The sequence below is a fragment of the Haemaphysalis longicornis genome, unplaced genomic scaffold, assembly GCF_048455015.1.
Source record: "Haemaphysalis longicornis isolate Haplotype H1 unplaced genomic scaffold, Haemaphysalis longicornis Haplotype H1 scaffold_6, whole genome shotgun sequence".
Taxonomy (NCBI): Eukaryota; Metazoa; Arthropoda; class Arachnida; order Ixodida; family Ixodidae; genus Haemaphysalis; species Haemaphysalis longicornis.
In genome coordinates, this window is record NW_027526407.1 from 71,626,776 (window position 1) to 71,654,112 (window position 27,337).

At 43.3% G+C, this 27,337-nt stretch overlaps 1 protein-coding gene across 1 annotated transcript; it reads right to left on the minus strand.

Annotated features, from left to right (window-relative positions):
* Positions 1-9,929: 9,929 nt before the first annotated feature.
* Positions 9,930-26,812, minus strand: LOC144143074 (uncharacterized). The gene is made up of 5 exons (XM_077674890.1): positions 26,710-26,812; positions 22,531-22,658; positions 22,369-22,460; positions 14,284-14,388; positions 9,930-10,102 (listed from the first exon to the last, which is right to left on the minus strand). The coding sequence occupies exons 2-5, from the start codon at positions 22,581-22,583 to the stop codon at positions 9,930-9,932; spliced, it is 423 nt and encodes a 140-aa protein (XP_077531016.1). The 5' UTR covers positions 22,584-22,658; positions 26,710-26,812.
* Between the last annotated feature and the right edge of the window lie 525 nt (positions 26,813-27,337).

The window sequence follows — 27,337 nt, forward strand, 5'->3', positions numbered from 1 at the left end:
TACTCTTTCCACACCAAAGAGTACGCACTACAAAGTGTTTTGCAAGGAATCAAATACGGTAAAAACGTATGTGCAGTTTGGAATACCAACCCAACACACACACACACACACATGAAATTTTGTCGGTCTGTGCGTAATTATTTTCATAATGAAATCTTTAAAAGATTCATACGGCGGTTGACAAACTCTTTTCAAGAGGTAAGCTACTCGGGAATACTACGACGCATCTTGCACTAATATTGGGTTCTCCCTTCTATATTTCTCTATGTGCATGTATTTACTTCGCAATTATATTAGGTATATTTCACACAGCTTTTCCAGGACTTTTAGGGCTTACTTAAAATGTGCGTATTTTTCAGGTTTACTCAAGCCTGTATCCTACCTGAAGTGTCTGGTCTGTGTGTGGGACCTCTATAAACACGAGAATTTTATATGCCTGGCGCCGCCATACGACCAACAGTGTCATGTTATGTTACCGAAGTAGCGCAAAAAACAAAACTCGGCGCGCCATTTTGATTTCCCTCTTCGGCATTCTCTCACTTTATGATGAGAAGAAAACCGACGACACGTAAAAACTTAATGGGGTCAACAAATATCCATGGGCCGGTAAAAAAATAGGAAAAAAAGCGGAGCCGTTTATGGGGGCGGAAAAGATGGAAAGGAAGAAGTCATAGGAGCCCACAAATCCCGAAAACAAAGCATCTTTTTTCCGATAACACTAAAGGTGGTTCGTTGCTATTTGAGGACTTAGCTGACTCCTTGAAGACAAACGCCTATGTGAGCACATAATGGCCCCACAATGAGGCGTGTGTAACCTGTGTAGAATTTACAGAAACAATTGTACAGATAGTAATGGAATGTGTGGGTGTTTATTCAGATAGAAAGTCTATTTCTTCTTGCAGCACTGGCTTTTACCGTTGAAAGAAGTATTAACTGGTTTGCAGTGAATATGTAATGCAATGAACGTATGTAGGGAATAATTTTAAATGGCACTACATAACCAGCGACATCAACATCGTATTACTTACTGTCATCAAATTATCTTAGACATTTTAACACCCACTTAGCGACAATATCATCAAGACACAGTGAATAAACGCAGGAAACAATATGCACTGAAGAATTCGATCGCGGAATCAGTTGAAAATGGCAGGAAAGCGGCCGATAGAGAGCCATCACAACAATATTTAGCGTCAGGTATTTCTCTCAAGGGCAATATATATAGGAGTTCCAAAATTTTAGCAATCGTAGATAAGAAAATTCCACAGGCAAGATGAATGCGCCGTCAGCCCGATTCAAAGGAAAAGCTAATTGCGACCATCGTCAATTCCCGCCTGATGGCGTATTTAGCAATACGGTATATCACTAAACATAATTATGAATTCAGTGTACCTTATAGCAAGGTATATCAAGTAAACATAATTATGAATGCAGTGTACCTGATAGCAGGCTATGTACTCATTCTTTTCAAGGCGCAACATTCAGCTTGTTATATAATCAGTGTATTCCCACCAAACGATGTAGTTAAAGTGTGAGTGGAAAATTGGATGGTGTATGACAGTTTTACGACCAACCAAAACTGTGCGTAGCACTGTCACAAAGCAGTGAAACCGAAATGCGAAACAACTCGATTTACCTGCATTACTAACTTGCATCATAGTAGGTCCAAACCAAGGGTTTAAGTCGTAAAAAGATCCCCTAAACGGCTCACTTGGCTTCGATTGCAACCTGAAAGACAACGTTGCTGTTATTTAAAAGCATTCAATGTGCACATCACCACGAAAGATGAAATCGCGTACCTGTTGTCGGTGCTATTTCTCAAGAAGTAAACTTCTTTGTGCGTCTCGTACATCGGGTTGTCAACCTTGCACAAAACGTTCGGCAGTGTCGTTGATAGTGTCCAAATGTACCGGCTGGTGTTGTAAAACTGATAGGATGTACAAAGCCAACGTGGTAATTACTGCGAACATACCGAAATATATAACAATATATAATCTCACTTTTCAAATCGAAATTTTAAAATAAACTAAGCGAAAAATGTTTTACTCCTTGTCTCTTTTTTTCCCGGCACTCAAATTTAACTTAAAAAAACATTCTTTGCCGATATTTTAGCCACTGGCTGATTTAAAGGTTCAAGTTTCAAGTTTATTTATTTTTCAATTGTGGAAAGTGAAGCAAGAGCTAAAGGCTACAGCCTGACAGAGGCTCTGGCTTCACGGGCAATCCAGCAGTATAGAAATCAACACAATAACATTCAATTTCATACACACAAAAATATACTCGAAACGTGAGTAGCCTGAGGAGAGTAAGGATCAATACATATATTCACAGGCTCTCTCGTACAGCTGTAGAATACTTAAATACAAAAAAAAAGTTTGTAGCTCGGAAACACACAAATTATTGTTGAAGGTACATCTTTTATACATACGTAAACATATAATTAATGAAATACTACATTTACAGACACCAAAAAATAGCAGTAACAGGGAGATTAAGAGTGTTCAATACAAAGTTCTAGAAGCATTTTTTTTATGAATTTCTTAGACAACAGTCTGCTACAATCATAGTTTTCCTCAATTTTATTTAAGGGCAATGACTTGCTCTGCCGGAATAAGGGTGTTTTCCAAGCCTAGATATTTCCGTAAAAAATGTAGTAGTATTCTGTCCGGTGCTTCAAAATGTGCACGGTTGTTTGATATCCCCATTTTCTATTCGAAGCCGTACAAACAACTAAAATTACAAACTTTAAATCTTCCAACACCAAAACAACAGAGGTCACTCAGCGCTGCGTTGACACTATTTGGACAGAATAGGTAAACAAAATATGTAATAAACTAAATCTAGTTTTAACCAGCGAAAACACAAAGTTTTTCTGCTACAAAGTTATACAGCGTCCTACAATGTATGAAATCTAATAATGTGTACGCAGTTAATTGTAAGGCAGCAATTCTTCGCGTTAAAATAAATATCAGAATACGAAGGGGTGGCGGACATGTACAAACCCAGGCGCCAACTACAATCAATGGTGGCTGTGTGTACGTGGCACCCCACGTGCGGCCTCAGTGTGACATCACGGATGTTCTATGCAGGGAGTTTTCCCTTTGGGAAATTACTGTCCTCCATTTAGGTGGGAAGGAAATTTATGTTAGTCATCAGGAAATTACCAAGTCGACAAAGTGTGACTCTCGTGCGAAGAGTCGTGTGTTTCTTGAACCAGCTGAAATATTTGGTTCCTGGACAGGTTAAGGGTTTCGCAATTTATCGGTGGAAATCTTTTAGCCAGACATGGCGATATATCATTCGACGCTTACAAAATAAGCTAACATTTCTGTGCATCTCCCGCTTTATTTTTCGCCGTGTCTAATCCCGGGAACATTTGACCTCTTTTCAGCCTCAGAAGTACATGTACGGGATTGTCACGAATGTACAGTCCAAATTAAACACTTTCTGAGAGGTAGCTCTTTTCACTCAGATGTTTGAAGGTATTTTTTCGAAAAGTCTCTCCCTCTCCTTGGGATGGTTAAGCAATTTACCGATGGTCTTCAGCGTATTGTGGATTCATTTAGTTCAAAAACAACCTTGCCTTATGTCGTAGTTCAACCAACTGGTCTGTATTTAGCACAAGATTTTTTTCTGTGCACAGCCAGAACAACTTTTTATAAGAGGGTGCGAATGTAAGGCCTCATTTTTCGAACTCCAAACATTCATTAAGTTAACAAACACTTTACCCTTAGTGCGCTGCAACTCATTCTTCAGAAAAACAATGTGCTACATGGCTTTTTCAAGTCCACTGCTCTAAAAAATTCTTAACTAGTAGCCATGAATGAATGGTCAATATGAAATTGACAATTGTCTATATCTGGACAAAGAATAATCAGACTTTTTGCTGCAAAAAGGTGAACATACAGTGTAGCATGATGTATCACTATGAGACGACCTGCTAAACGCCGTAGGGCATAACATGCGTTTCACGGGGTGGTTTCTGATTTTTGTACAAGTTTTTGAAAGCGCTCAAAAATCTTGCACAATGTTATATCATCCTACAAATTGTGTATTTGATACTTTCACGCCCCTTAACGTTTTAAGTTTCAAACGTTTCTCTCCGTTCACTCATTGTGCTTTATAAATCATCTTTACAAATTCCCGAACAAGCAATACGCAAATACAGCAAAGATTGACAAAGTTTAATGAATTACGGTATCTTTGCTTATCCATGAATATTTACCGCACAGATACTCATTCTGAGCCGGTACGAAGAGTAGAGTCAAAACAACACGCGTATTGTTACGGGTAGAACAATGTATCACATGCAGGGTGATGCCAAAGCTCTACATTTTTCCGGTATTCCTTAAACCAGCCAGGAACGTTTGTTTTTCCACATGCAAGCTTCTACCATGCTTTTTTCTGGCCATGCGCAGATGGCACAAGTGTCGCAATTACTGATAATATTAAAAAAGCGACTTCAAGAAACACGGGTACCTAATCATAAATCTGTAGCAAACATTTTCAATGTCATAAAAAAAGTACCAAGAAGCGGCGTTTGAAAAATCATTTAGTCTTGTGTACAGACAGTTTCATAAAACCTACACGCATTAGGAAAACTTGAAATGTTCCTATTTTCACATCAAAACAAATATTTATATATCGGGGTGTCATAGCCCACCTTAACCTCTTTTTTTCCTATTCGCCGAAAGCAGGGGACCATTTTAACAATTATGCATGTCAATACAGCCGTTAATACGAAGTTCCGTGACCAAATGCAGACAGCTAAATTTGTTTGGTATGCCCAGTGAAAAAAAACTTACTTTCGTTAAAATCCTTACATAAACAACAATCACAACAAGAACTGCAGCTGTTCGTAAATACTGAAGAAAAAATGCATTACCATCACAACAATGCTAGTACTGAACTATCCGAACACGTTTTTCGCTACGCCGTGCACCGCCTATACTTCTAATATGTCTGGACATTGCACATGGAAATCGGGTAGGGCATTTCTGCCTATACGCAGCATGATTAAGCACAAGAAATAAATTGGCTCAACCCATGGTTAAGTATGCAATATTCTTGGGTACAAAACATTTGTTTCGTGCCAACCTGCCGCAGGTCTACCAAGGGAAAGTAAAGCGGCGCCCCTGTAGAAGATTCTCCACTTGCAACAGGAAAAATTAAAATTCCAAAAGCTGGCAAACACACAGGCAGCATGTTGGTAGAGTGGTCACTCACTCATCATTAGGATTTATAACCCTAGTCCATCCCCTTCGAAGTTCACTTGATATTTGCCGCCGCTACTAAGTAATGACAAAGGCCAGTGCGCTGACCACTCGCCGGAGTACAGCAATCCCGTAAGGCCAGTGCTCACGACACAGCCCAGGACATCTTCCCAGTCCTCCATGAATAAAAAAGTGTTTCTTTGTAATGACGATGTCTATGCTTGGTAGTTGAAATAAAGTGATGAACTTCAATTTTTGAAACAATGAAATAGCCCCACTGTATTCAGAGAATTTGACGTCATCCAGAAATAAGGGGACGCAAGTACAGAGCAGAAAAAACACAGTATAACTATGTACTTACCAGTTGCGTTTTTACACGGTTTCTAAATTTTGCACGAAAAGCAAGCAAGCACCAAAGTAATATTAGTGCTATTTGGTATACGACATGTTATACTTAAGTGTTTTATTCTCGTCCCTTTCTGCAAGTTTACTTTTATAGAAATTACGCATATAAATTCAAGGAAACGTTAAGTAATATATATTAACTTTGCACTTTAATTGTCTTGTTGCACATATTCTTTAACTTCGAAACGTAACTATTTTTCAGAAACCCTCGATGCAAACGTTTTGATGATGGTCATAAGTAATGTTTTTATAGATTTATAGTCATAAAGAAGCACTAACCAATAATCTAGCAGAAGTCCCAAGTCTTAGTACTTTCCCATTTTCTTCATTGTAATGCATGTTCGTTGCCAATCAACAGGGTGGACAAATATCAATATTTGGCCGCCAACAATGGTGCACCAGGGTGACACATTTATTCCTCCAAAATGTGTAGTGGAGGAATTTTCCGTCACAAAGGCTTGCAAATAAATTTCTTTTTTCTATACATCCTGAAATAGTGAGACGAAGGTACTGGCCACGTGTATAAACGTTTATTTTAAAACTTCCAACATCCACAAAAAGTTTTAGTAAAAAATACAGAAAGATCTCGTGATGTATTCCAATCCTCGTTATTTTATATGAGCTGTGATACTGGCCAGTGATGGAATGATTTCAAAGGATGTAACCCTTTAAAAACTACGTACCATGTTATGATAATCAACTATTGTACAAAAAAGCACCTAGCCGATGTTTGCGAAGTTTAAATTACTATGGCTGTGGGCGCACAATGTGGTTTTATTGTGCATCAGCAACGGATCTTTAAACGGACGTGTAATTTTTTACTTCAATACCCCCTCTAGATTCAAGTGTATCCACATGGTCGAATGTCCCTTAACTACCTTGCACTGCCTGCCTGATCTTTGTTAAACAAGACAGATCCGAGAAGTTAAAAACTTATCAATACCGCCATTTTTCAGCCGTTTTTAACGTCAAGCGGGGCACTATGGAAGCCTACGACCAACATGCCTTGGTTAAATGCAATAAAACTGCTACATAAACTGTTTTACGTTACGGCAGCCTTATCTCATAAACCTCTAGCCGAACCATGTGTTTTATTTCAGACATTATCTTTGTGTGTTGTTCGACGTCCAATTGAAAAGATACAGTTCGTTCTTTCCTTAGCATTGCAGTTTCGTTTTGTTGTTTCTTTATCATTGTGTATCTACGTGACATTTATCTGGAAGTCGTAGGTTGCGGCTCTGTGTTCGGCCGTTTTCTTTCAAAAAAATTTACGCCTAGCAAGGGTCTTTTCCTGCGTAGCTACTCAAAACCGTTCAAAAAGATATATTATCTGTATTTGAGACACACGCGAAACTTTTCCTCTCAACCCTTTCCTGAATATAGAACTTACCATCTTTAATTTCGTGCCAATGGCATTATTATCACAAATAAAAAAACAAATTAACATCTTTAATTGTTCACCTAGTGTACTGCGGCTTCTGATTAAAGCAAATTTGTCAATATCGGTAGATCTGAGCGTATTGACTACAAATACGACTGGTAACAGCCGTTGTTGTTTATTGCGCAAAAGCAAAAAACCCAAAAGCGTCTTAATGGGTAACGCCACCTTATAAATTTCCTGCAATACACTTCTGACATCACGAATGTTCAGTTGGGAAAGAGGGTGTTGGTGGAGCTTGTCTGAATGTTTTTTTAAATCAAATACACGGCCACACGGATCATGTAAATGCAAAATGAATGTACGCGGGAACTCTTTCTCGTCTTAGATTTTCGAAGGACACGAACATCGGCCGGCGAATAATATAAAGTAGGTTGCCTCAGCCCTCGCGATAGGCCTATGTTTCAGTTTTTGTTTCATTAAAATGGCTCGACTTGGGTATAAGCGCAATAGAAACATGCACACATCATGGATGTTGCACAAACCTATTGTGCCTACTTCCCACTAGCGCATATGTATGCAACAGGGAGTGACAAAATCACAGATTATTTGTGCAATCAGCTGAAAACAAGACGGCCAATCATTCCATTTACCAGCTGCGCATGCATTATTTACACTTGCTGATAGGCAGCAACACCCCCTTGGAAATCTTTGCCGGGAACACAAACCCCACATATAGATGGTGGGGCTTAATGAATAACCATGCCAGTTCACCACAACACCAAGGTGGCGGTAAAAACTCCCTTTCTTATTGTTTTACAAACTTTGTGCCAAAATTAAAAGCCCATAAAAAAGGAAATCGGAAACATGGCAACGATCAATAAAAATTGATAACTGGAACTGGCTTGTTCAGGGCACTTTTGGCGAGCTCTTAAACGTCACGCAAATATAGGAGGTAAACGGTAGGGAAAAATCCAGGATTTATTATCCCCTTCTCTTTAAACAAGGCGTCCTTGGACATCTAACAACATCTACGCTAACAACATCTACGAAACGTACTACGTCAAAACAAAAAGTTAGTCAGCCTTTAGTGTTTTGGTAATGTAAAACTAAAAAGCGAAAATGGGTTCGTTAAGTCACAAAGGTCCATATAATTCAGCGCCCTCGTCGTGCAACTTACATAAGAAAGTGATCAAATGTAGCGCAGCAGAAATACAGGGGACGCTGCGCGACATTTGATCACTATGAATTACCAACTAGCCCAGTCTACAGCTTTACTTAGTTACATAAGAAACAAACTTAAAAATAGTTACTCTCTCAGAAACAATGTGTTCATTTGATGCCAACAATGAAACTTCGGGCGGACAAAACAAAGAACTGGCGAGAGAAGGCTAACGTATATTAGGCAATGCTCGGCATTTTAGTGACTTGTACCGACAATGCTGAGACAGCTGACGGGCAATTTCGAGTGTTTAAACAGCTGAGCTGTCGTTACTGGACGCGCGTTCATGGTTCGTGCGCGACAAAAACTCCTAGCGAGGAACGCTATCGCGTAGGCGTCGCGCAGCTGTCGTATTACCCACCCCACAACGGAAATACACGTGATAGCGGCCGCCCCAACACTGTAGAGGAGCGTGCGCATGCGCTCAGTATCGTAGGAGAGCTCTTCGCCCGGGATCTCGCATGGTCGTGCGCAAGCCCTCAGTATCGTACGAGAGACCTCGCACGCAACGCCATCGACGTTCTCGGCATGGCTTGGCCGAGGATAGTTCGCATGGCCGAGGAAGCGGCCGCGAACCGAAAGGCAGAGTGTGATACTGAAACTATGTGTCCGTCAATGCTCACCTAAAACAGCTTCGCGATTCAAGTCTTGCGCATGAGTGCAAGCTTCCTTAGATTTTTTTCACGTGAATTTCACTTTCACAGCCACATATGCTGCCTTTATAGTAAAGCCGTGCAGCGCCTCTCGCCAGCACAGAACTCCCGGATGCCAATGTTCGGGGGAACCAAGATCGTTTCTTCGAGACAACAACAAGCGGTGAGCAAAAGAGTAGGGGCAGGGTTTCTCCATGACTTACGCCACTAGCACCAGCCGCCTCCTATTATCGTCCCTCTCTTTTTTCAGCCCGGTGACTTAAAGCTTAAAAAGAGGGCCAAGGCAGGTAAAAAGTACAAATCGAAGTTTCTTGCCCTTTGTAACTTAGCTACAATTTCTCCTCTCCCACTTTTTGTACTTGCCCAAAGTTGTGCCTATTATTAATATTACTAACTTGTCCTGCAGCAGGACTGGTCCGTTCTCGTTCCGCGGGGAATGACTAATAATTGGGTGAACTTATGCTGCCTAAATTACGTAAATTTTCTATATGAGACCTTCCTTCATAAATACTAAATCATGCTCCCTTTGCGATACAAAAAGCATCACGACGGAAAACCATTAGAAAGACATGGTTTACATTCCCACTTTTGAGTGGGATGGACGCAAAAACCACACTTCAGAAATCATTCATGACAACTACAGATCTAGTGGCGTGCGTTGTACCGAAATGTTCCGGATTTTTTCTTCAACCATCATTTTTTGCGTGAGAAATTGTCCATGTTAGGCTGTTGAGAAGCAGGATCAGGGTACCGCCCATTACTACATCGACATAAATTCTTTCAATTCTGCTATCATCGTGGTGCAAATTACGCCCACAACAGCCCTGTCGTTTAACGTAATTTTTTCACACGATATCTTCTATCAGTTACAAGGTCGCTATCCACGGTGCATTTTATGAAACGTACAAGCTCAACAGGATCTTTAGAGTTTCTGTACCGCTTACAATGTACTTGAAGGGGACAATAATTACCATTCCTTCATCGGTTTACGAACTTTAATTAGTGTTTTCTTACAACCAGCGACGTTTGCACGCCGTTGGCTGAATGATATATTAACGCTAATCCTTCTCCGGCTTCTTGTAAAGTGAACATGAGTCGTTGTAGGCTTTATAGGTGTGATTGCGTCCACAAAGATCTTGAAACGCCGTGTCGCAGGCAGTTATGTTCTTTTTGGGGCCGCATCTTGTACCTTTCACACGAAGCTCACAGGCTGTATAACTGTAGTAGGTATCTGAAACAAAAAAAAAGTAAATTATATCATTTAAATTATGCAAGAACAGGACCTAAACCAAAACAAAGGGTTTTGCTATTTCGTTATCAAGAAAACGCTGACTGGCAGGTAAAAGGGCACGCAAACTAGTCTTGTTATTCTGATATTCCGGCCTCGCAAGTACAAAACGCTCCCAATACAAGATTCTCGAAGCAAAATACCATGATATTACTTTAACTAGGCACACATTACGGCAAGCAGGTAGCACCCTTTCCTGGAATAATGCTTCAAAATTTATTTCTCACAAACGTTACACTGTTCCTTTCGGAACATTAATTCTCTAAATCCTTACAAAACAGTAGTGGCCAGCAATATGTCGGCAATAACAAAATTGAAGCCCCTTTTTTGACAGAAATATGGTTGAAACGTGCAGCCTCCTTTCATACAACCTGAGCCGAAGACAGACACTAAATACTAAAATACAAACTCCTTCGATGGTGTAGGAATGGCGAAATCAGATAGACGTCGGCTTTAAAACGCGAGGATCCCAGGTTCGACAGTTATTACAAGAAATGTTTTTTTCTGTTGAGGCGCTTGATGTCCCTTCGTTTGTTATCATCCTCATGTAAATTTGGCTTTCCCCCGGTGCGTTTTATTCCGGAGACCGACGCCATCACTGAGCCATAGAAATCTTCGCCTTGAAAACCTTTATGAATCATCCTTGTTTCGCTTTTTACGGTTTATAATATGTAGCACGGGGCCGTACTTCAATAGTTCTGGGTATGTATATGCCATTTAAATGATTTTTAGTGACATTATGTGTTTTAGTTGGTGTGGATCGCAAAGACCTGTGACTCCGAGTCAGCGCGCGCTTCGATAAGAGAAGCGATGCGCCGAAAACTCGTCGGGCGCGTCGCTAGTTCCGCAGTGTCCCGAGAAAGGGCACCACCACTCCGCGAGCTCGCACGTTAGACGGGTGTCCGGGAAGATAGGCGCGCTGGGCGAAGAGCAGTCAGATTTCCGCTCTTGATGACATCGGCGGCACAGGGGGGCCACGGCGGAGCCCGTATCTCAGGTCGGGACTGTAATTGTCGCGAGCCTTGAGTTCCTCCAGTTCACGATCACGGCTGGATGGCGTATTTCGTGAATACCATCGAGCTTCGTGCTCCCATGCTTTCGGATACCCCATATAAGCAGCTGTACCTCGTCACTACTGTCTACAGCGTTCTTGCATCGGAGAACCTCGCTAGGCCCGACGTGGATGCGGTGGCCCACATGCCAAAAAGTTAGGCAACCTTGTGCTCTCTAAAGAGTTGAAACATTGGGACTAGGACAGGGGTGCAAAGACTCTCTTTTCCTATTTTCTAAATAAAGACCGGTTACATGACTGAATAGCCCTTGCTCGGGCGGTCACGGCAAGTGTTTGTACGTTTCTGTGCGCCTAGGCGTTGTCGAGTTATTCAAATTTTAGCGATACTGCCTATGTTACCCTCGACCGTGGTCCTATTCCTGGCCCGGTATGGGCACGGCGTTTCTGACGTAGCACAAAAGTTATAGTTTTTTTCCCCTTCGTAACTGAGTGCCCGGTGCGCGGATTATCGTCTTTAGCTTTGTCAACAATTTTAAACCATTGCCTGGCGAATGTTTGCCTTTTTTTCAAGTTTAATCCCGCTGGCTGGGCCAGTTAGGCTTGGGATTACTGCGGGTTGTTTATATCGCGTTTCAACAAGCACTGTTATTACACGGCCTGCCCTGGTTTTTAAGTTCCTGAGCTATACAGCCGAAGGTAACTATTTAAACTATTGAAATGTCCCGCCCGGTGAACTACTTTCTTATTCTGCGATTTTGCGCAGGTGGCTTCGCCAGATAGTGCTACAGTGACTGTTATGTTTACAATTGGGTTTTTCGTTGTAACTTTACCACAGAGCCTAGGAATCTGATTTATCTTGTCAAACTACCGCAACAGCCCCGTGATAACGCGAGTAGGACCTTTAAGGGGGCGCCATGTCGTGGACGTTAGCTAGACTTGATTTACTTGCGTTGACACCAGGTGTGACTCAACGTGGGCACCCCTGCGCCAAAGAAATACAAGGTTTATTTCTGCAAAACTGTTGACGCCATGAGGTTCAAATTTGGTACAAAGGTGCTCTAGAACGTTATGAAACTGGAGTGCGAAAGGGTTAGAATGTTTATCAGAGATTTTCTGACTAAAATATGAGAATTCGCGGAGCTTTGTCTAAACACGTCCGTGACGACGGGAACTTCTTTTCTCAAAGATATAAAAATAGTAAAAGCTGCAGGTGATGACGGCATAACCGTACATCTTTTGAATGAGGGAGGAGATGTTCAACTAGAAAAGCGTGCTCTATTATTTTCTAAATGCTTCATGACTCAAAAAGTCCCCATAGCATGGAAAAACGCCTTTACTTTGATTCATAAGATGGCAGCTCCAAAGGACCTCAAGAATTAGAGACCTATCAACCACCTCTTAGCTGTTTACAAGCTTTTGACCACAGCTATAGTCAGCCGCATAGGTGGCAGCCAGAATTCCCAAGAACATAAAGAGCAGGCTCGGTTTACGAAAGGGTTATGAACCATGGATCACATCCGTGTTGTGATCCGTGTCGTCAATCAAGTGATAGAAAAATCCACAGACTACACTAAACTTTTTTAAAAGGCATTTGTAAATTATAACAAAGCGTTTTATGCCTTCCTCACCGCAGCCCTGCTAGAACCACTAAGCGATCAGGGAATAGAGGAAGCCTACACAAGACTTCTACTAGACATATACAAGGAATGCACTGGCAGGATAACCCTCCACAAGCAAAGCGATTAATTTCCGATCCGAAAGGCAGTAAGACAGAGATATACTATCTCACTGAAACTATTCACAGCATGTCTGGAGGGGGTATTTAGAACACGACTGGAAAAACATAGGATTAAGGGTACACGGGGAATACTCGAGCCTATTGAAGTTTGCGGACGACATAGTCTTCATAGTGAGACTGGAGAACACATGCAAACAATGCTGGAAGAACTACAATCAGAAAGCGCTACCGTGGGTTTCAAAATAAATATGACTAAATCTATGTAATAAGTAATAAGGATGCCAAAACGACCTCTTCAGCTTAGGAAACGAAAAGCTGAAAGAAGTAAAAGAATACAACTACCTCGGACAGATGGTTAGTGCTGAACCAAACCGCTATAGAGAAATCCAGCGCAGAATAGATATGAGTTGGGCAGCACTCGGTAAGCACTCCCAAATAATGAAATTAAGCTACCTCGGCCACTCAAAAAAAATCTACCATCAACGAATAGTGCCAGTGATGACATACGGAGACGAAACTTGGCGCCTTACTCAAAAAAACGTTGGTCCGCTTAACGGGCCAATGAACAAATAGAGATAGGAATAACACTCACGGACTGAAAGCAGGCTACCTGGATTAGAGAATAAACTAGAGCAGACGATAGCATATAGCAAATAAAGAAAAAAATGGACTTGGGCTAGCCATGTAGTGATACAAGTGGGACAAGCCGGCGAACAAGTAGAGTAACAGAGTGCATACCAAGAGATGGGTCTGGAAGAAGTGGGAGGCCAGTAACATGATGAAGGGATGAAAGATGGAAAATTGGGTGTAAACTGTGGACTCGAGAAGCGCAGGACAGAAGTGGTTGGAGGTCGGTGGGAGAGGCATTCGTCCTGCAGCGAAACCGATATGGCTAAAGATGACGATAATGATGTTTTCCTTATTCGCACTTCTTTAAGTCATGGCAACACCCTTCCCTCCATGGTAAAATAGAGTAAAGGAAACTAGAAAACAGCGCTCACGGTACGGCGGGACACGTAACGGCAAACAAAACTTGGCGGGAACGTTGACATGACAGAATAAAAACACAACATATTGTTTCCGGTGTTTGCCATATTCAAAGAATATGGGAGATCATTCTGTCCGCCAGTCCACACAAAGTAGGCTCAAATGACAATTTATATCACGATTTTTTCCAAGGCTAACCAGCTTGGCGCCGTTGTCCCTCTAAGGAAACAAGTTATGCTGTGCTCTGAAATTGTCAAGAAACAACTCGGCCAAAACATGCTACTCACTGTGTTCCATACGCAGAAAACAGGCATCCATGCAGATAAATTGCTCGCTCGAAGCATTTTTTTCTTCTTGCACACCAAAACTATCAAAAAGCGGTCTTACTGCGGAAATGCTGATCTCCTATTGGGGTGATGTCAAGGGTCAAAAAAACGCCGCACTTGTTGTTTTCATCTCTGTAAACCAATTGTTCCGTGTGGTCCTGCCGATCTGTAAAAGTCAAAAACCATATATGTTTACAGCACGCTGAAAGAGCACAGCTCCGCAATATTTATTTCATATACCCCACTTTCTCTCTATGTCCAAGCAGTGCACATAATTATGTTGAAAACCCTAATTTTCTCATATTTTTACTTAACGACCCTTATAGGTGGCACTGCTCCTTAAAAATACCCTCACGCATAACTTTCCTGAGTGATCAGCGCGAGAAACGTGTCCCACCTAAGAATTTCGTTCGACTGAAGTGTTGGGCCAGTGATGTGTAGGTTTTTATATATATATATATATATATATATATATATATATATATATATATATATATATATATATATATATATATATATATATATATATATATATATATATACTCGGGTAGCACTCTCGAAGGAGGCTCACCGCATGATGGTCTCTCAGGGGCGTCGTTTCGACCATGGACCCTTCGTTCCGGTAGGTGAAGCACTTATAGATGATCTTAAAAAAAATCGCTCAAATCCACCCTGTGAATGTGGCTGGAAAGCAAATCTGTAGAGGGCACCCATAACGATTACCCATGCGACGTCACTTAAATTCACTCACATCGCTCTAAAAATAGTAAATCCAGAGAGAAGTGAAATGCACTTAACCACACCATTTAATACTTCAAAGAGATATTCTTGGTAAGGTTAAACAATGCATGATGCATGAATGGGGTTTGGTTGAGTTGTATTGGTGTAGCACAAGAGTGGAAACTTTTTATAAAAGTAAAGTTAGCTCCAACCCGCTGTTAGACGATCTGACTTCTCCGTCTCTGCGCCACGGACGGAGGCGACGAGATTTGCGGCTGAGAAGGAGGAGGAGGAGGAAGGAATTCTTCTGTTCAGATTTCTGAACGGCCCAAAGTGCAGCCCTGGGGAGTGATTCCTTCTTCTGTGGGGCCCATATGGAGTCCGCGCGGCCTGTGTTCTGTCCACCCGCTGAAGCTGGGTAGCTAGAGAGGGCCTGGACAGCAGCATCTCCCATTGCTCTTGTTGGGTAGTTGACGGAAAGAAAGGAGGGTGCTCAGGGTTAAAGTCGCACACTCCGATTACGGGGCGGAGTGTTCCTACTTCTGAGCAAAATTTTCATTCAGCGTCATAGCGATTCGGATGCATTAAAGGAAGACGCGTAGGCTGGGGGAAGGAGCCCGGATTGTATGAGCCGTAGGGTAGTTTGTTGTTCTCTGGAAAGGTCAGGGGAAGGCGAAGGTACGGTCTGTCTCAGAAGGCGATAATGCTGGGTTATCTCCCTGAACGTGACAAGCGGGTGACTGTCCTCGTGCAGCTCCATAGCAGGGGAGGTAAAAGCGAAGGCTTGTTGGGTGGACGTATTTGTTGCCCTCCATTGAAGCGTGAGGGGGTGTCCAGATGAGCTGAATGGAACCGTTCGGGGAGTGGTATTTTAGAACGCGCAGTGCAGGTCAGGACACCAAACCCGACTGGTAATTCCAGTAGGCTTGCTGGGAATCGGTGACTACTTTCCGAACCCCTGGTTGAGTTAGAGCCAGGGTGATGGCTGCCTCTTCTGCTGCCGTCATTTCTTGGGCCCTAAGCGAGGTACACGCAAGGAGGTTGGTTCTGGAGGTACCCACGATGATGGCATATTGCTGCCCTCGATGTTTGGAGGCGTCTGTGTAGATAACTGCATGATCCCCACCGAGGGTTGTGTTTAGCGCTTGAGCCCGTGGTTTTCGGTGACCCTCGTCATGTGAGGGGTTCATATTTCTAAGCAAAGGGAGCATCTTTAGTTTTAGTCGCCAAGAGTCTGGAAGTACGTCAAGCGGCGTGACATTATGTGCCGCCCAGCCAATATGGTGAAGGTTGCGGGGACCCGCCGCAGTTCTGAGTCGGACCTTCTGGTTAGAAAGATGGCATTTTATTAGCTCTTTCACCGTGTTGTGGAGCCCCGTGCTAAGCAGCCTCTGTGTGGACGCACTCATGAGAAGACCAATGGCCCGCTCGACAGCCTTTCTAATCATTATATAAAATATCTCTATGTTTTCATTGTCGAAAAGAAGACAGGGGGTGGACCTAAGAGACTCTCGAGAGGACAAAAGCTTCAATTAATCGAAAGGTACCCGATTCCTTTAGGCCTCGCTTCTTGGTGGCAACTCGCCTGATCACGGGTATGATTTGATTAATGCTGCTTTTGAGGCGCTGCAAGGAGACGTCACTCTTGGTGTTAGCCTCAAGATGTAGGCCTAGGATCTTCATGCTGGGGATTGGAGTGATGGCATGGCCGTCAAGGAGTATTTGAATGTATTCCTTAATTTGGCGTGAGCGTGGACGACAAGGAGCTGTGATTTTTTACGTGAACACTGGAGGCCACAGGCTTCAGCGCATTGGCGTACTAGAAGTGAGATTCCATATATTGGTGTGAGCTTCCTTTAATTTTTGTAACTCTTAGCACATGAGCAAGGTGCACACAGGGCCGCTAGACGGGCGTGAGTGGTCGCGTGACGCTTTAACGTGGCATTTAGCGAGAACGCAGGGCGTAAACCCGTAGATGTGCTTGGTCAGTACACCACCTGTCTTCCCCGTCTTCGCGTGGGCTCGTAGCTAAATCGGTAAGAGAACGGGCTCTCGCTTTGTTAGTCTGTTAGTTCCAGGTTCGATTCCCGGCGGTGCCAGTAACTTCTTTTATTTGTTCGCTGGAGTTTTCTGGTGACACCAACGGTCGCGAAAGAACCCTTGGGGGGTAGAGGTACAAAGCTTTGCTTTAAAAGATGTGGGCCATCTTCATGTGCAGCAAACAAAGATCACCGAGTATGGCTTCTTTTCCACAAATAGGTAACAGTACAACCTTGCTTGCATGCAAATAGAATGTTTTGAGCCCTGCTACGTCTTTTTATTCAGCAACCAGCATATAATACAATAATTATTTATTTATAACGATGGGATTTCCTTGGCACTTGGATATTGTTATAAGTGGACTACTCTGTATGTATAAATATATATATATATATATATATATATATATATATATATATATATATATATATATATATATATATATATATATATATATATAGAGAGAGAGAGAGAGAGAGAGAGAGAGAGAGAGAGAGAGAGAGAGAGAGATTTATAATGCATTGCATATGAGGGGCACAAATGAGGGTAAACAGTCAAGAAAGCCAAGAAAATCAAAAGGGAAACTCTGGTAGGTCATTTTCTTTTTTGAAACAGATGTATCTTTTCAAAGAAAAAGATTAGAGGAAAACACACCCACCGGGTGGTATCCCAACCCACAACCTCCAGAATACGCGTCTGGTGCGATAACCACTACCCAACCTGGTGGGGCTACGCTCCCCTCCACTTCCGTGGGTATTTGTGTCAAGGTAATTACTTCCTGTGCTTGGAGGTGTTAGCCAGCGCCACTCCATATATATATATATATATATATATATATATATATATATATATATAACACAGAAATAGAATCTCAGTAATTGTCGCACCGCGCTTCTGCCATGTTGTCGGTTGTAATATGCCTAAGATAAACTTTCCAGAATGGCTTGGAATGCCATGCAATTTTTCCTCATATTTCGAGCTTGCCTCACTCATGTAAGTATCTTAAAAAGCGTGTTCGCAACAGGTTAAGGGCCTGTTTATTTTGGCATGTGTCCACTGCTCGCAAGCAGTCGGTGCTTATGGCAACAGCACACCAACGAGAACACCAACGAGAACACGCCGCGACGACTCTGCCGGTGGTTGCCTGCGCGAACGCCGCCGTGTAGGCACGTCGGCGGTTGTCGGGGTATCGGGCCACGTCGACGTACATGGGGCCGGCGTCGTCGTCGTAGGTCGTTGCCAGGGTGCGAGCCCTGGCCAGGCGACGCTCATGGTTCTCTGTTGGATCCATGTGCCGTGGGATCGGTGCGACGCGGATGCTGTCGCGGGCCTCGCGCGCCAGCGGCAGCCGTCTCTTGCTCTCCCGCAGCCTCGTTTCGTGTTTTACCGCGATAAGGTTGACCCTGCTATCTGCGCCGTTGCTTGCGCCTCTATGATCTCGCTCAGCGTGTTGTCCAAGCCTAAGTAGAGCATGTTCTGTGTGTTTGTGTGGGTGTATAAGCCCAGCGCAGCTTTGTATGCCCGGCGTATGAGAGCGTCGAGCTTATTGCGTTCGGCCGTGGTCCAGTTTTGAAAGGCGGCCACGTACGCCACGTGGCTTATGACGAACGACTGGACCAGCCTTAACGTGCTGCGTTCCTTCATGCCGGCGTGCCTGTTGGCGATCTTCTTGACGAGGCCAGGGCTCGGCTTGCTTTGATTTGCAGTTGTTTGATGATGTGAGCGTTGCGTCGGTGTTCGTGGATGTGTAGTCCGAGGACTCTGATGGTTTCTGCCTCGGGTATGGCCGAGCCGTCGCCCGTGCGCACTTGGATGTTTGCCGCCTTCCCGTTCGTGCACCTTCGCGGGGCCTTCAGGGTTAGTAGTTCCGACTTGGCGGGGGAGCATTGCAGCCCCGTTCCCTCGAGCTGGTCTTCGACCGCTTTCACCGCGCACTGGAGCGAGTCTTCGATCTCTCCGTCGCTGCCACCCGGCACCCAGATGGTGATGTCGCCGGCGTAGATTGTGTGGTTGACGTTGGGGGCGGTGCCGAGGCGTTCCGCAACCCCGATCATAACCAGGTTGAACAGCGTCGGAGATATCACCGCTCCTTGCGGCGTGCCCACGCTACCCAACGTTTAAGTTGGTAGTTCTAAGTCTCTGGCCACAGATGGTCGTTGTACGTGCCGTAAGGAAGTCTCTGATGTAGGCAAACCTCCTCCTTCCCATGTTGAGGCGGGGCACCTGCCGTAGTATGGCGTCGTGACGAACGTTGTCGAAGGCGCCTTTTAGGTTCTGGCCCAGGACGGCGGCGTTGTCGATGGATCCCTTATTATCAATAATATCATGCTTGAGAAGCAGCATGGCGTCTTGCGTGCTGAGGCCCGCACGGAAGCCAAGCATCGTGTTGGGATAGTGCAACGAGACACGCGCCGATTGGCCAGCATCCAGTGTCGTTCAGAGAGCGTATGTTTTTAAAACGTTCCGTGAACTAGCAATTCGCTGGTACGATTGGCGTATGATTGACGAATTTGAGCCGTCTGGCTCCGATAATTTTGCCAAGACATCCCGTCGGGGAAAGCTTTCGAAACACGTATCATACAGCAGGTCGCCCCTTCAGAACCTGCCGCCCATACAAAAATATTGTATGGTCGGCTATAGAAAATCCTTTTTATGGTCGGCTTTAGCTATTTGGCCCAATATTCCTTAGACGTTTCTATGGGTGTCTTTAGCGAGTCGTATCGCCATTCCAACGGGTGTCTTTAGTTTCTTCTATAGCCAGTTCTGTGGTTGTCTTTAGATATTCGTATCGACATTCCTATGGTTGTCTTTAGGTTCTTCTGTAGCCGGTTCTATGGTTGTCTTTAGCGATTCGTATCGCCATTCCTATGGGTGTCTTTAGGTTCTTCTATAGCCGGTTCTGTGGTTGTCTTTAGATATTCGTATCGACATTCCTATGGGTGTTTTCAGCTTCTTCTATAGCCGGTTCTATGGTTGTCTTTAGATATTCGTATCGATATTTCTATGGGTGTCTTTAGCTTCTTCTATAGCCGGTTCTATGGCTTTCTTTAGATCTTCTTTCCATATCGTTATGGCTATAGAAGAAGCTAAAGACACCCATAGGAATATCCATAGAAATGGCTAAAAACAGCCATAGAAATGTCTAAAGATATTTGGGCCAAATAGCTAAAGACAACCATAAGAAGGATTTTCAATGGCCGACCATACGATATTTTTGCATGGGCTGCCGCCAGAAGAGAATCGCCGCTACTTGAATACTCAGGGAAAATTTTCTGCCACTATAATTGCTGCGCGCACGAATACTAACACAGCATGGAACGCCTGACCCTCTTTTCAACGAAAACTTCCCTTCGCACGACCGGGCTACAGCGTCAACGCGCGCGGCACTCACGCCGCACCTCCCCGGCCGCTCGTGGTCCCCTCTACCTTTTCAACGCTTCCCAGAACTTCCTTTCCCTGCCTCCTTAGGTCCAGCTTGGGTCGCTCTCCCCCTTTTTCAATGACTAATTTCAAAGTGAGCTCCGCGGGAGAAGGAATGCGGTTGTTCGCAGATGCCACCATATTTCTGACTGCGCCCGCAGGAACGGGGGCCGCGAAAGTTCTTTCCAATTTGCTTCGACGCTGAGGAGGCCGTTTTCAGAGAAGCCCGCTTTTTCACTTGACCGCGGCAGGGAAGGGCCACAGAGGAAGAATTCTCTGAACTTATACGTGTTTCGGTCGGCGTTCATTCCCAAGCCTTGCCGACGCACAGTATCCAAAGTTGCAACCTGAATTTGAGCGTTAATTGGTCTGTAGCTGCCTTTAATCGTACTTTTTCCCGTATTGTTGGTATATTAGGTACCTAACGTTATTGAACAAAAACTTTCATATAACTGGCCAATCAACCTCATCATCGTTATTCAGTCTGTGTTGTAGCTGTAGCTAGGTAAATCATGAGTGTATAAATTACGCGTCATAAGTCATATTGGAACCAGCGAAATAGAATTTAATGGTGCGCTCGAATTATACCTTTATAGGCTAACACTTTTTTATTAGCGGCTGGAGACTTAGAGGCTTATGTCACTATGTAGTTAGCTAAGGAAGCTTTTATGGATGCAAGCCTCTAAATTCTGCGCCAAACGCTTTCCTAATTCCGGCTAAATGTTGCTTAATTGTCACACGTCTAAAGGTTTACAGTTATATATTGCGCAGTAGCCAGCCGCAGAAACTTTTATGGGTTCCTCTCTTTAGCTTTAGGGCACATTCTCTCTAATAGCTGGCAGAAGACAGCTGAATGGTTCCAATTATGTAGACTTGGAGCTAGACAACGGCCTATATCCAGCCAAATAAACTTTTATGGCTTTCTCTCTTTAGCTTTAGGACGAATTCTGTTCAATAGCTGGCAAAAGACAGCTCAATGGTTTGGACTCTGTAGAGTTAGAGCTAAACAACGGCCTATAGCCAGCCAAATGAGCTTTTATGGCTTTCTCTTTTTAGCTTTAGCACGAACTCTTTTCAATAGCTGGTAAAAGACAGCTGAATGGTTTCAAGTCTGTAGACTTAAAGCTAAACAATGGTCTATAGCCAGCCAAAAGAGCTTTGTCGCGGCTGGCCTACAGAACTAAAGCCATAGATTTTTCTTTAGCTGGCTACAGTATCCTGAATAGCTGTGACTCCATAGACTAAACACACTAGGATGTTCTATAGTCGTCTAAAGAGAATTGTATGGTTTACATTCTTTAGTGCAGGATCCATAAAAACTTCAATAGTTGGCTATAGCCTAATTTATGCACTTTTATAGGTGACCATAGGGACCCATAGGCGGCCATAGCTCACGATACATTTTTCTATAGACGCCCATAAGGCATTTTTGTATGGGTGGGTTTCGGAGGATGTTGGGCGAAAGCCCCCTGCCAGCGCACCCTTGCAAACTCGGAACTTTGGGCAAATTTACCAGCCCAACTTCGGCCGAGAACGCCACCATTTTACAGGGCCGCATTTGCAAATAGGCGAAAGCTTCTTAAATGCGCGCTTTGCTTCCATGTTAAGCTGACTGAACTGACAAAGGGATAAACTTGTTTGCTACAGTTGCTTCAAGTCCTCTTGTTCGTAAGCTACTGTTTTATTCCGCGTGTCTTAGTCCTCAAAAACAGAAATTTCGTCACTTACTGATAGCTGCAAAAACTTTTTTTTGCGTATATTATTGACTAACGTTCTATTTCCTGGGGTGACTTGAATAAAAGAGAGGCTGTACCTCACTATGTAGTTCTTATATCTCCTGCACGAGACGCAGTTAAAATGGGAGTCCAAAATCAGGGTAAAGTTTGCCACTTTGCTGAACAAGCGAAAAGGCATATAACAATAGTGCGGAACTGCCAAATGCAAATGTGAAAAAATCTTGTGTTACCTGCATCACTAACTTGCATCATGGTAGGCCCGTACCAAGGGTTCAGGTCATAATAAGATCCCCTAAGCGGCTCACTTTTTTGGTGGTGAAGCCTGAAAGGCGAAACAGGTGTTTTCAAAGGCATTCACTGTGCACCTTACCGTAAAGTGTGACGGGGCGTACCTGGTGTCAGACCTATTTCTTAAGAAGTAAACTTCTTTGTGCGTCTCATACATAGGGTTGTCAACCTTGCAGCAAACGTCTTTCACTGTCGTTGATACCGTCCAAATATACCGGGTCGTATTGTAAAACTGGTGGGGTATACAAAAACAATGCGTCAGCTTCTGCAAAACTAATGACATTTCGCTGTGTGTAATGGTATGGTACAAATACATGCTACCAATACGTCGATAAAATTTCTTACGATATGTTCTTTTTGTTCATGTACCCATGTTTAGGTCCAACTAAAACTATGGTTCGCCGCAATCATAACCGGCTCATTTGACTTGGTTTGTCCCCCACAAATGTGGTTACCCCCTTGAAAGCCCGGATATCTCTGCAACAAACTAATATCATTCGTTCGAATACATAGCCTCGGAGCTTCCAAACGTTCACAGCTGTTATGTAAATACTGCGTTATAGGTAACCTTCACTAAGGAATAAATTTACAAATGGCGAATGTATCTAATATGCATGTTGCGTGGCAGAATGTACGTGGTACCATTTTGGCCTAATATATTTTCACACATTTTATATATTCAGACATTATTATATAATATATAATATATTATTAGATAGTATACATAATATTACACATAATTACATATTAAATATTCACACATCATTGAAATAAAATAAATATTTCACGAGCAGTTATGCCCGGATTTCTTTTCTCGACCGAAGCTGCTTCACGCACATGAAACAGCATTACGGTATCTGGTGTAACTACGCGGGGAACATACATTTCTACGTATAATCACTGGCCTCAATTCACTAAAGGAGGGCATCATTGTCAGTCTGCATGGCATTGTCGCTTGGAGTGATTACTCTTTTCTGAAGTGACTGCAGGTTCTGCTTTTTAAATGCTTAAGCCTTTTCAAATGGACTAAACCAGGAATGCCGTGTGTCCCCGTGTAATTCTCGGTATGCCACACCTTCGGCGCATCAGGAAATGCTGTTAATAAATGGCCCTAGGTCATTCATATTTTCATATATCCCCGCATATACTGCGCCTCAAGAAAAGTCTCCCAAGGAAAGCTTTTGCGTGTAAAGTAAGAAAGCCGCATTTAAAGAGGTGCACTGTATAATTCTACCAAGGGATACCAGCAGCTGCATAGATGTATTGAATTGAACGCGCTAGGGTCTTCATACGTTGATGTCCAACTCTTTATACTACTTCTTAAAAATGACATCTCAGAAAAGCTCTTATGTATAGCTGTGAAGCCGAATTTAAAAGACTTAGAAAGCAGTGCAGCTTGCGCATCGCTTTGGTACTTGAGAGTTTCGGGACTTTTTTTGTCTGAAACACTTAAGGCGCTGGATTGTTCTGTTTCTTAGCAGGTAGGTGTTTAGAACACTAAACTGACCTAATTTTTCTATGAAAAGCAAATCCTGTAGGAAGTTAAGATTTTCAAAACAGCCTAATATGTTTGCATATTTGCAGCCGCACACTGGGCATGACTACCATCTGCACTTTATTACCCCGTCTTGCCTTAAATGTACGTGAACGCAATTATACATAACTATACTGTACCAAGAAAACCCTTCAACTTCCCTATTTGTGTGCTGGAAAGTCTTCACAAAATTTCCTCTCATCCAGCGGCCGTGCAAGAACCATATGTGGCGCGCGCGCGGACCCCGCCGGTGGTCCCAGTTGACAGCCCCCGGCGGCGGCGGCGCGCGCTTTGCTTCGTCCATTCTCCCGCCACCAAGATTTCCGCAGAGGGACAAACGAGGCGTGTTAAGCCGAACGTGATCACGAGGGGGTGTTAATGTAACTAACGGGCAAAATGCCACCAAACTTCAACAAACTCCCCCTCATAGCATCACCCCGTGCTTCGCACTTCCTCATACTCCCCTTCGGGGAAATGCGGGGGAATTTTTTTGTGCTTTCTTTTCCTCCCGCACGTGTTGGCGTTGCACTGCCACTTTTTTTCGCTTACTGTAGTAAACACCAAGCCAACGAGCGTTCCTAACTAAATGAACGTGGGCGCGGCGGGTTAATTACGTATATTTTGCCTACGTAAATATATTTACGTAAATATATTTTGTATATTTGCCTATAGATTTCTTTACGCTAAACAACAGGGAGATGTATGGCAAACACCAGCGGTTCACGAGTTTAGAACGCTTATGACTATATAAGCCGCTTGGCTTTCGAAGCCTCTGGGTTACTCCACGACGACAGCCGCTACGACGGAACGCCGTGTGGCTCTACTTCGGTCCAGCGAGAGAGCTACGACAAGGCGAGCCCCTAAAGATCTCTGCACTTAAAAAGTGAGTAGTTTACGCGTGACGTATTAATGGCATTCGGCTTGGGATGTCACACCTATCCGGCCAACCGATCACCGAGCTCCGTTCGTGCGTCGATTTGACATTACGCATGAATGCGTCTATAGTTGCGATTATGCCGATCAGTGTATATCATAGCGGCAAGATGATTACGACCGTCGGTACTAAGTGCGGTGACTACATCTGCGCTGGTCAGCATAATTCGCAAGACGGGATAGCGTTGTATTTTGTCTGCTCTATACAGGCTGTCTTAGCTATCATGCACCAAAAGCTTAAAAAACAGAAATGGCGTTACGTGATGAAAACCTAGGGCATATTGTTTCCAGTACAATGGGGCAGCCGCCACTAATTTATTCGTTAATAAGATTTAAATAATTAATGGCAAATAATTATGTAATTAAGAAACTACTGTCCTAATTATTAAAGTGTCAATGAGGCACTTCTAGGTAGTCAGGAGGGGCACCTAACTGCGGTATTTTTAAGGACGAACTAACTGCTTGCTCATTTATTCTGAGTACCAAAGAAATCCCGGTCATCTGGCGTGTGGCAATTATAGCAGTTGGTTTCAATTGGCTTATTTCAGGGCGCTGCTTGGCGATAAACACGGTAGCATCGTCACGTGGGGTTTTTCATATTTCGCGTGGTTTCCACATCAAAGAGACGAAAGTCAATCAGTTCGTTGCTGAAAATACCACAGTTATATGCTTCACTCACGTACCTACAAGTGCACCATTGACACATTAATGATTAGGACACTACTTCTTGAGATATATAGGTATTTACAATTATTTAATGAAATCTCATTAGCGCAAAAATCATTGGCCGCTACTCCACTGCACAGAAAGCATTATGCACTCGGCTTTGTTCGAGTAACGCCACTGCTCGTTTTAAAATCCTGGCGCATGATAGCTGGGACACCCTGTATAATTCCAGTTTAAAATTTATCGCTGAGTTCTGTCCTCAGTCTCTTTGATTTTGTCTGCGCTGAGCTGTTTAGCAAAACAATAAAAGTAATGCAGATAAGATTCGTACATTTTGCAAATATTTAGCCTTTCTGTTTATCCGCGAATCGTAACAATTAGCAAATTTCCAACATTGCCTCCGAAGATGGCAGTCAGAACTGTAACCGCATTGCTATGGCAGCAAGAAACGCTTGACCTGGAGACTGACGCCGGTTTGGCACACTAATACCGGATTACTCAAACCAGTTAAGATCTTTTTTTATCTTATGGCCAGGTCAAGCTCAATTTTTTTTACCTCTGGCACGTCAAATCTCAGCACTTCGAAGCAGCCACCCTTGAATGCACTGACATCTGAGTGGACAAGACTAGCAAAACTTCGATAGCAGGAACTGCAAAAAGGCACCAGTTGATCCGGAAGAGAGTGTGAATAAGGGAGGGTTCGAGGCGCCCTTGTCTAAAATAAGGGGCTCAGCAACGCCCCCCACCCCCCCCCCCCCCCCCCACACACACACACACGCCCTGAGCTTGGTGCAAGTAGACAATTTGCTTTAAATCCAAAAAAAGAACAGAAAAAAACAGGTTCGAGTGGTTGAAAGCACGAGGCTTAGTATGGAAGTCATTGTGCCAGAACGTACGACCTCTCATCTAATCACTACACATTTCCCAATTCGCCTGTTTTTTTTTTGTAACTTGTTAATGACACATTGCATCAGTAGACTTTTTATGTGTCTCTAATATAGAGTAAATTTATCCCTCCCATTTTTTTCTACACTTATCAGGTAGAACAACTTCTCACTGCTTGCAGTGACACTACGCGTAAAGATAAAAATATTTTCAACAAACCAATACTTATGGCAATTAAGTAAAAAAACATGCGTCTCATGCAAACCTGCCGCAGATCTACCAAGGGAAAGTAAAGCAGTGGCTCTTTAGAAGTTTCTCCGCTTGCAACAGGAACAATTAAAAGTCCAAGAGCTGGCAAGTACGCTGACCACATATTGGTAGTATGAGCAGTTACTAAACATTGGGACTTATAGCTCGAATTCAGCCACATCAAAGTCAAACTGATATTTTGAGTGGGAACGAAATAATGGCAAAGGCCAGTGTTCCATATCTAACAAATCGTATACCGTAAATTCACACAACACAGCGCAGGACATCTTGACAGCCCTTTTGGAATTAGATGAATTGTTCGTTTATAATGACCATGTCCATGGTTTGAGGCTTCGCAAAAAGTGATTTTATTTTTGAAAATCGAAATTGCCCCTTTGTATTCACACAAAATGACGTCATTCAGAAGTACAGATCGCAAGTGAAAGATACGGAGCTGTCCGGTCTGACGCCTTTCGGTTTGCGTTTCTATTCACTTTTTACATTTCTGCTGACAAACAAACAGGCCAGAAAATATTATCAGTGAGGCTGTTTCTTTGGCTTGTTGCTACACAAAACTTTTGGTTCAAGCCCCCAAATGTCGCGTGTTCGTGTAAACATCAATTCCTGTGAAAATAAACGTAAAA

Excerpts from the sequence above, each read along its gene's own strand:
- LOC144143074 (XM_077674890.1), bottom strand. The coding sequence starts at position 22,583 with ATGTATGAGACGCACAAAGAAGTTTACTTCTTAAGAAATAGGTCTGAC. Across the intron at positions 14,389-22,368 it reads GATGCAAGTTAGTGATGCAG|ATCGGCAGGACCACACGGAA; the intron begins GTAACACAAGAT and ends TGACTTTTACAG. Across the intron at positions 10,103-14,283 it reads AGGAGATCAGCATTTCCGCA|ATACCTACTACAGTTATACA; the intron begins GTAAGACCGCTT and ends TTTTTGTTTCAG.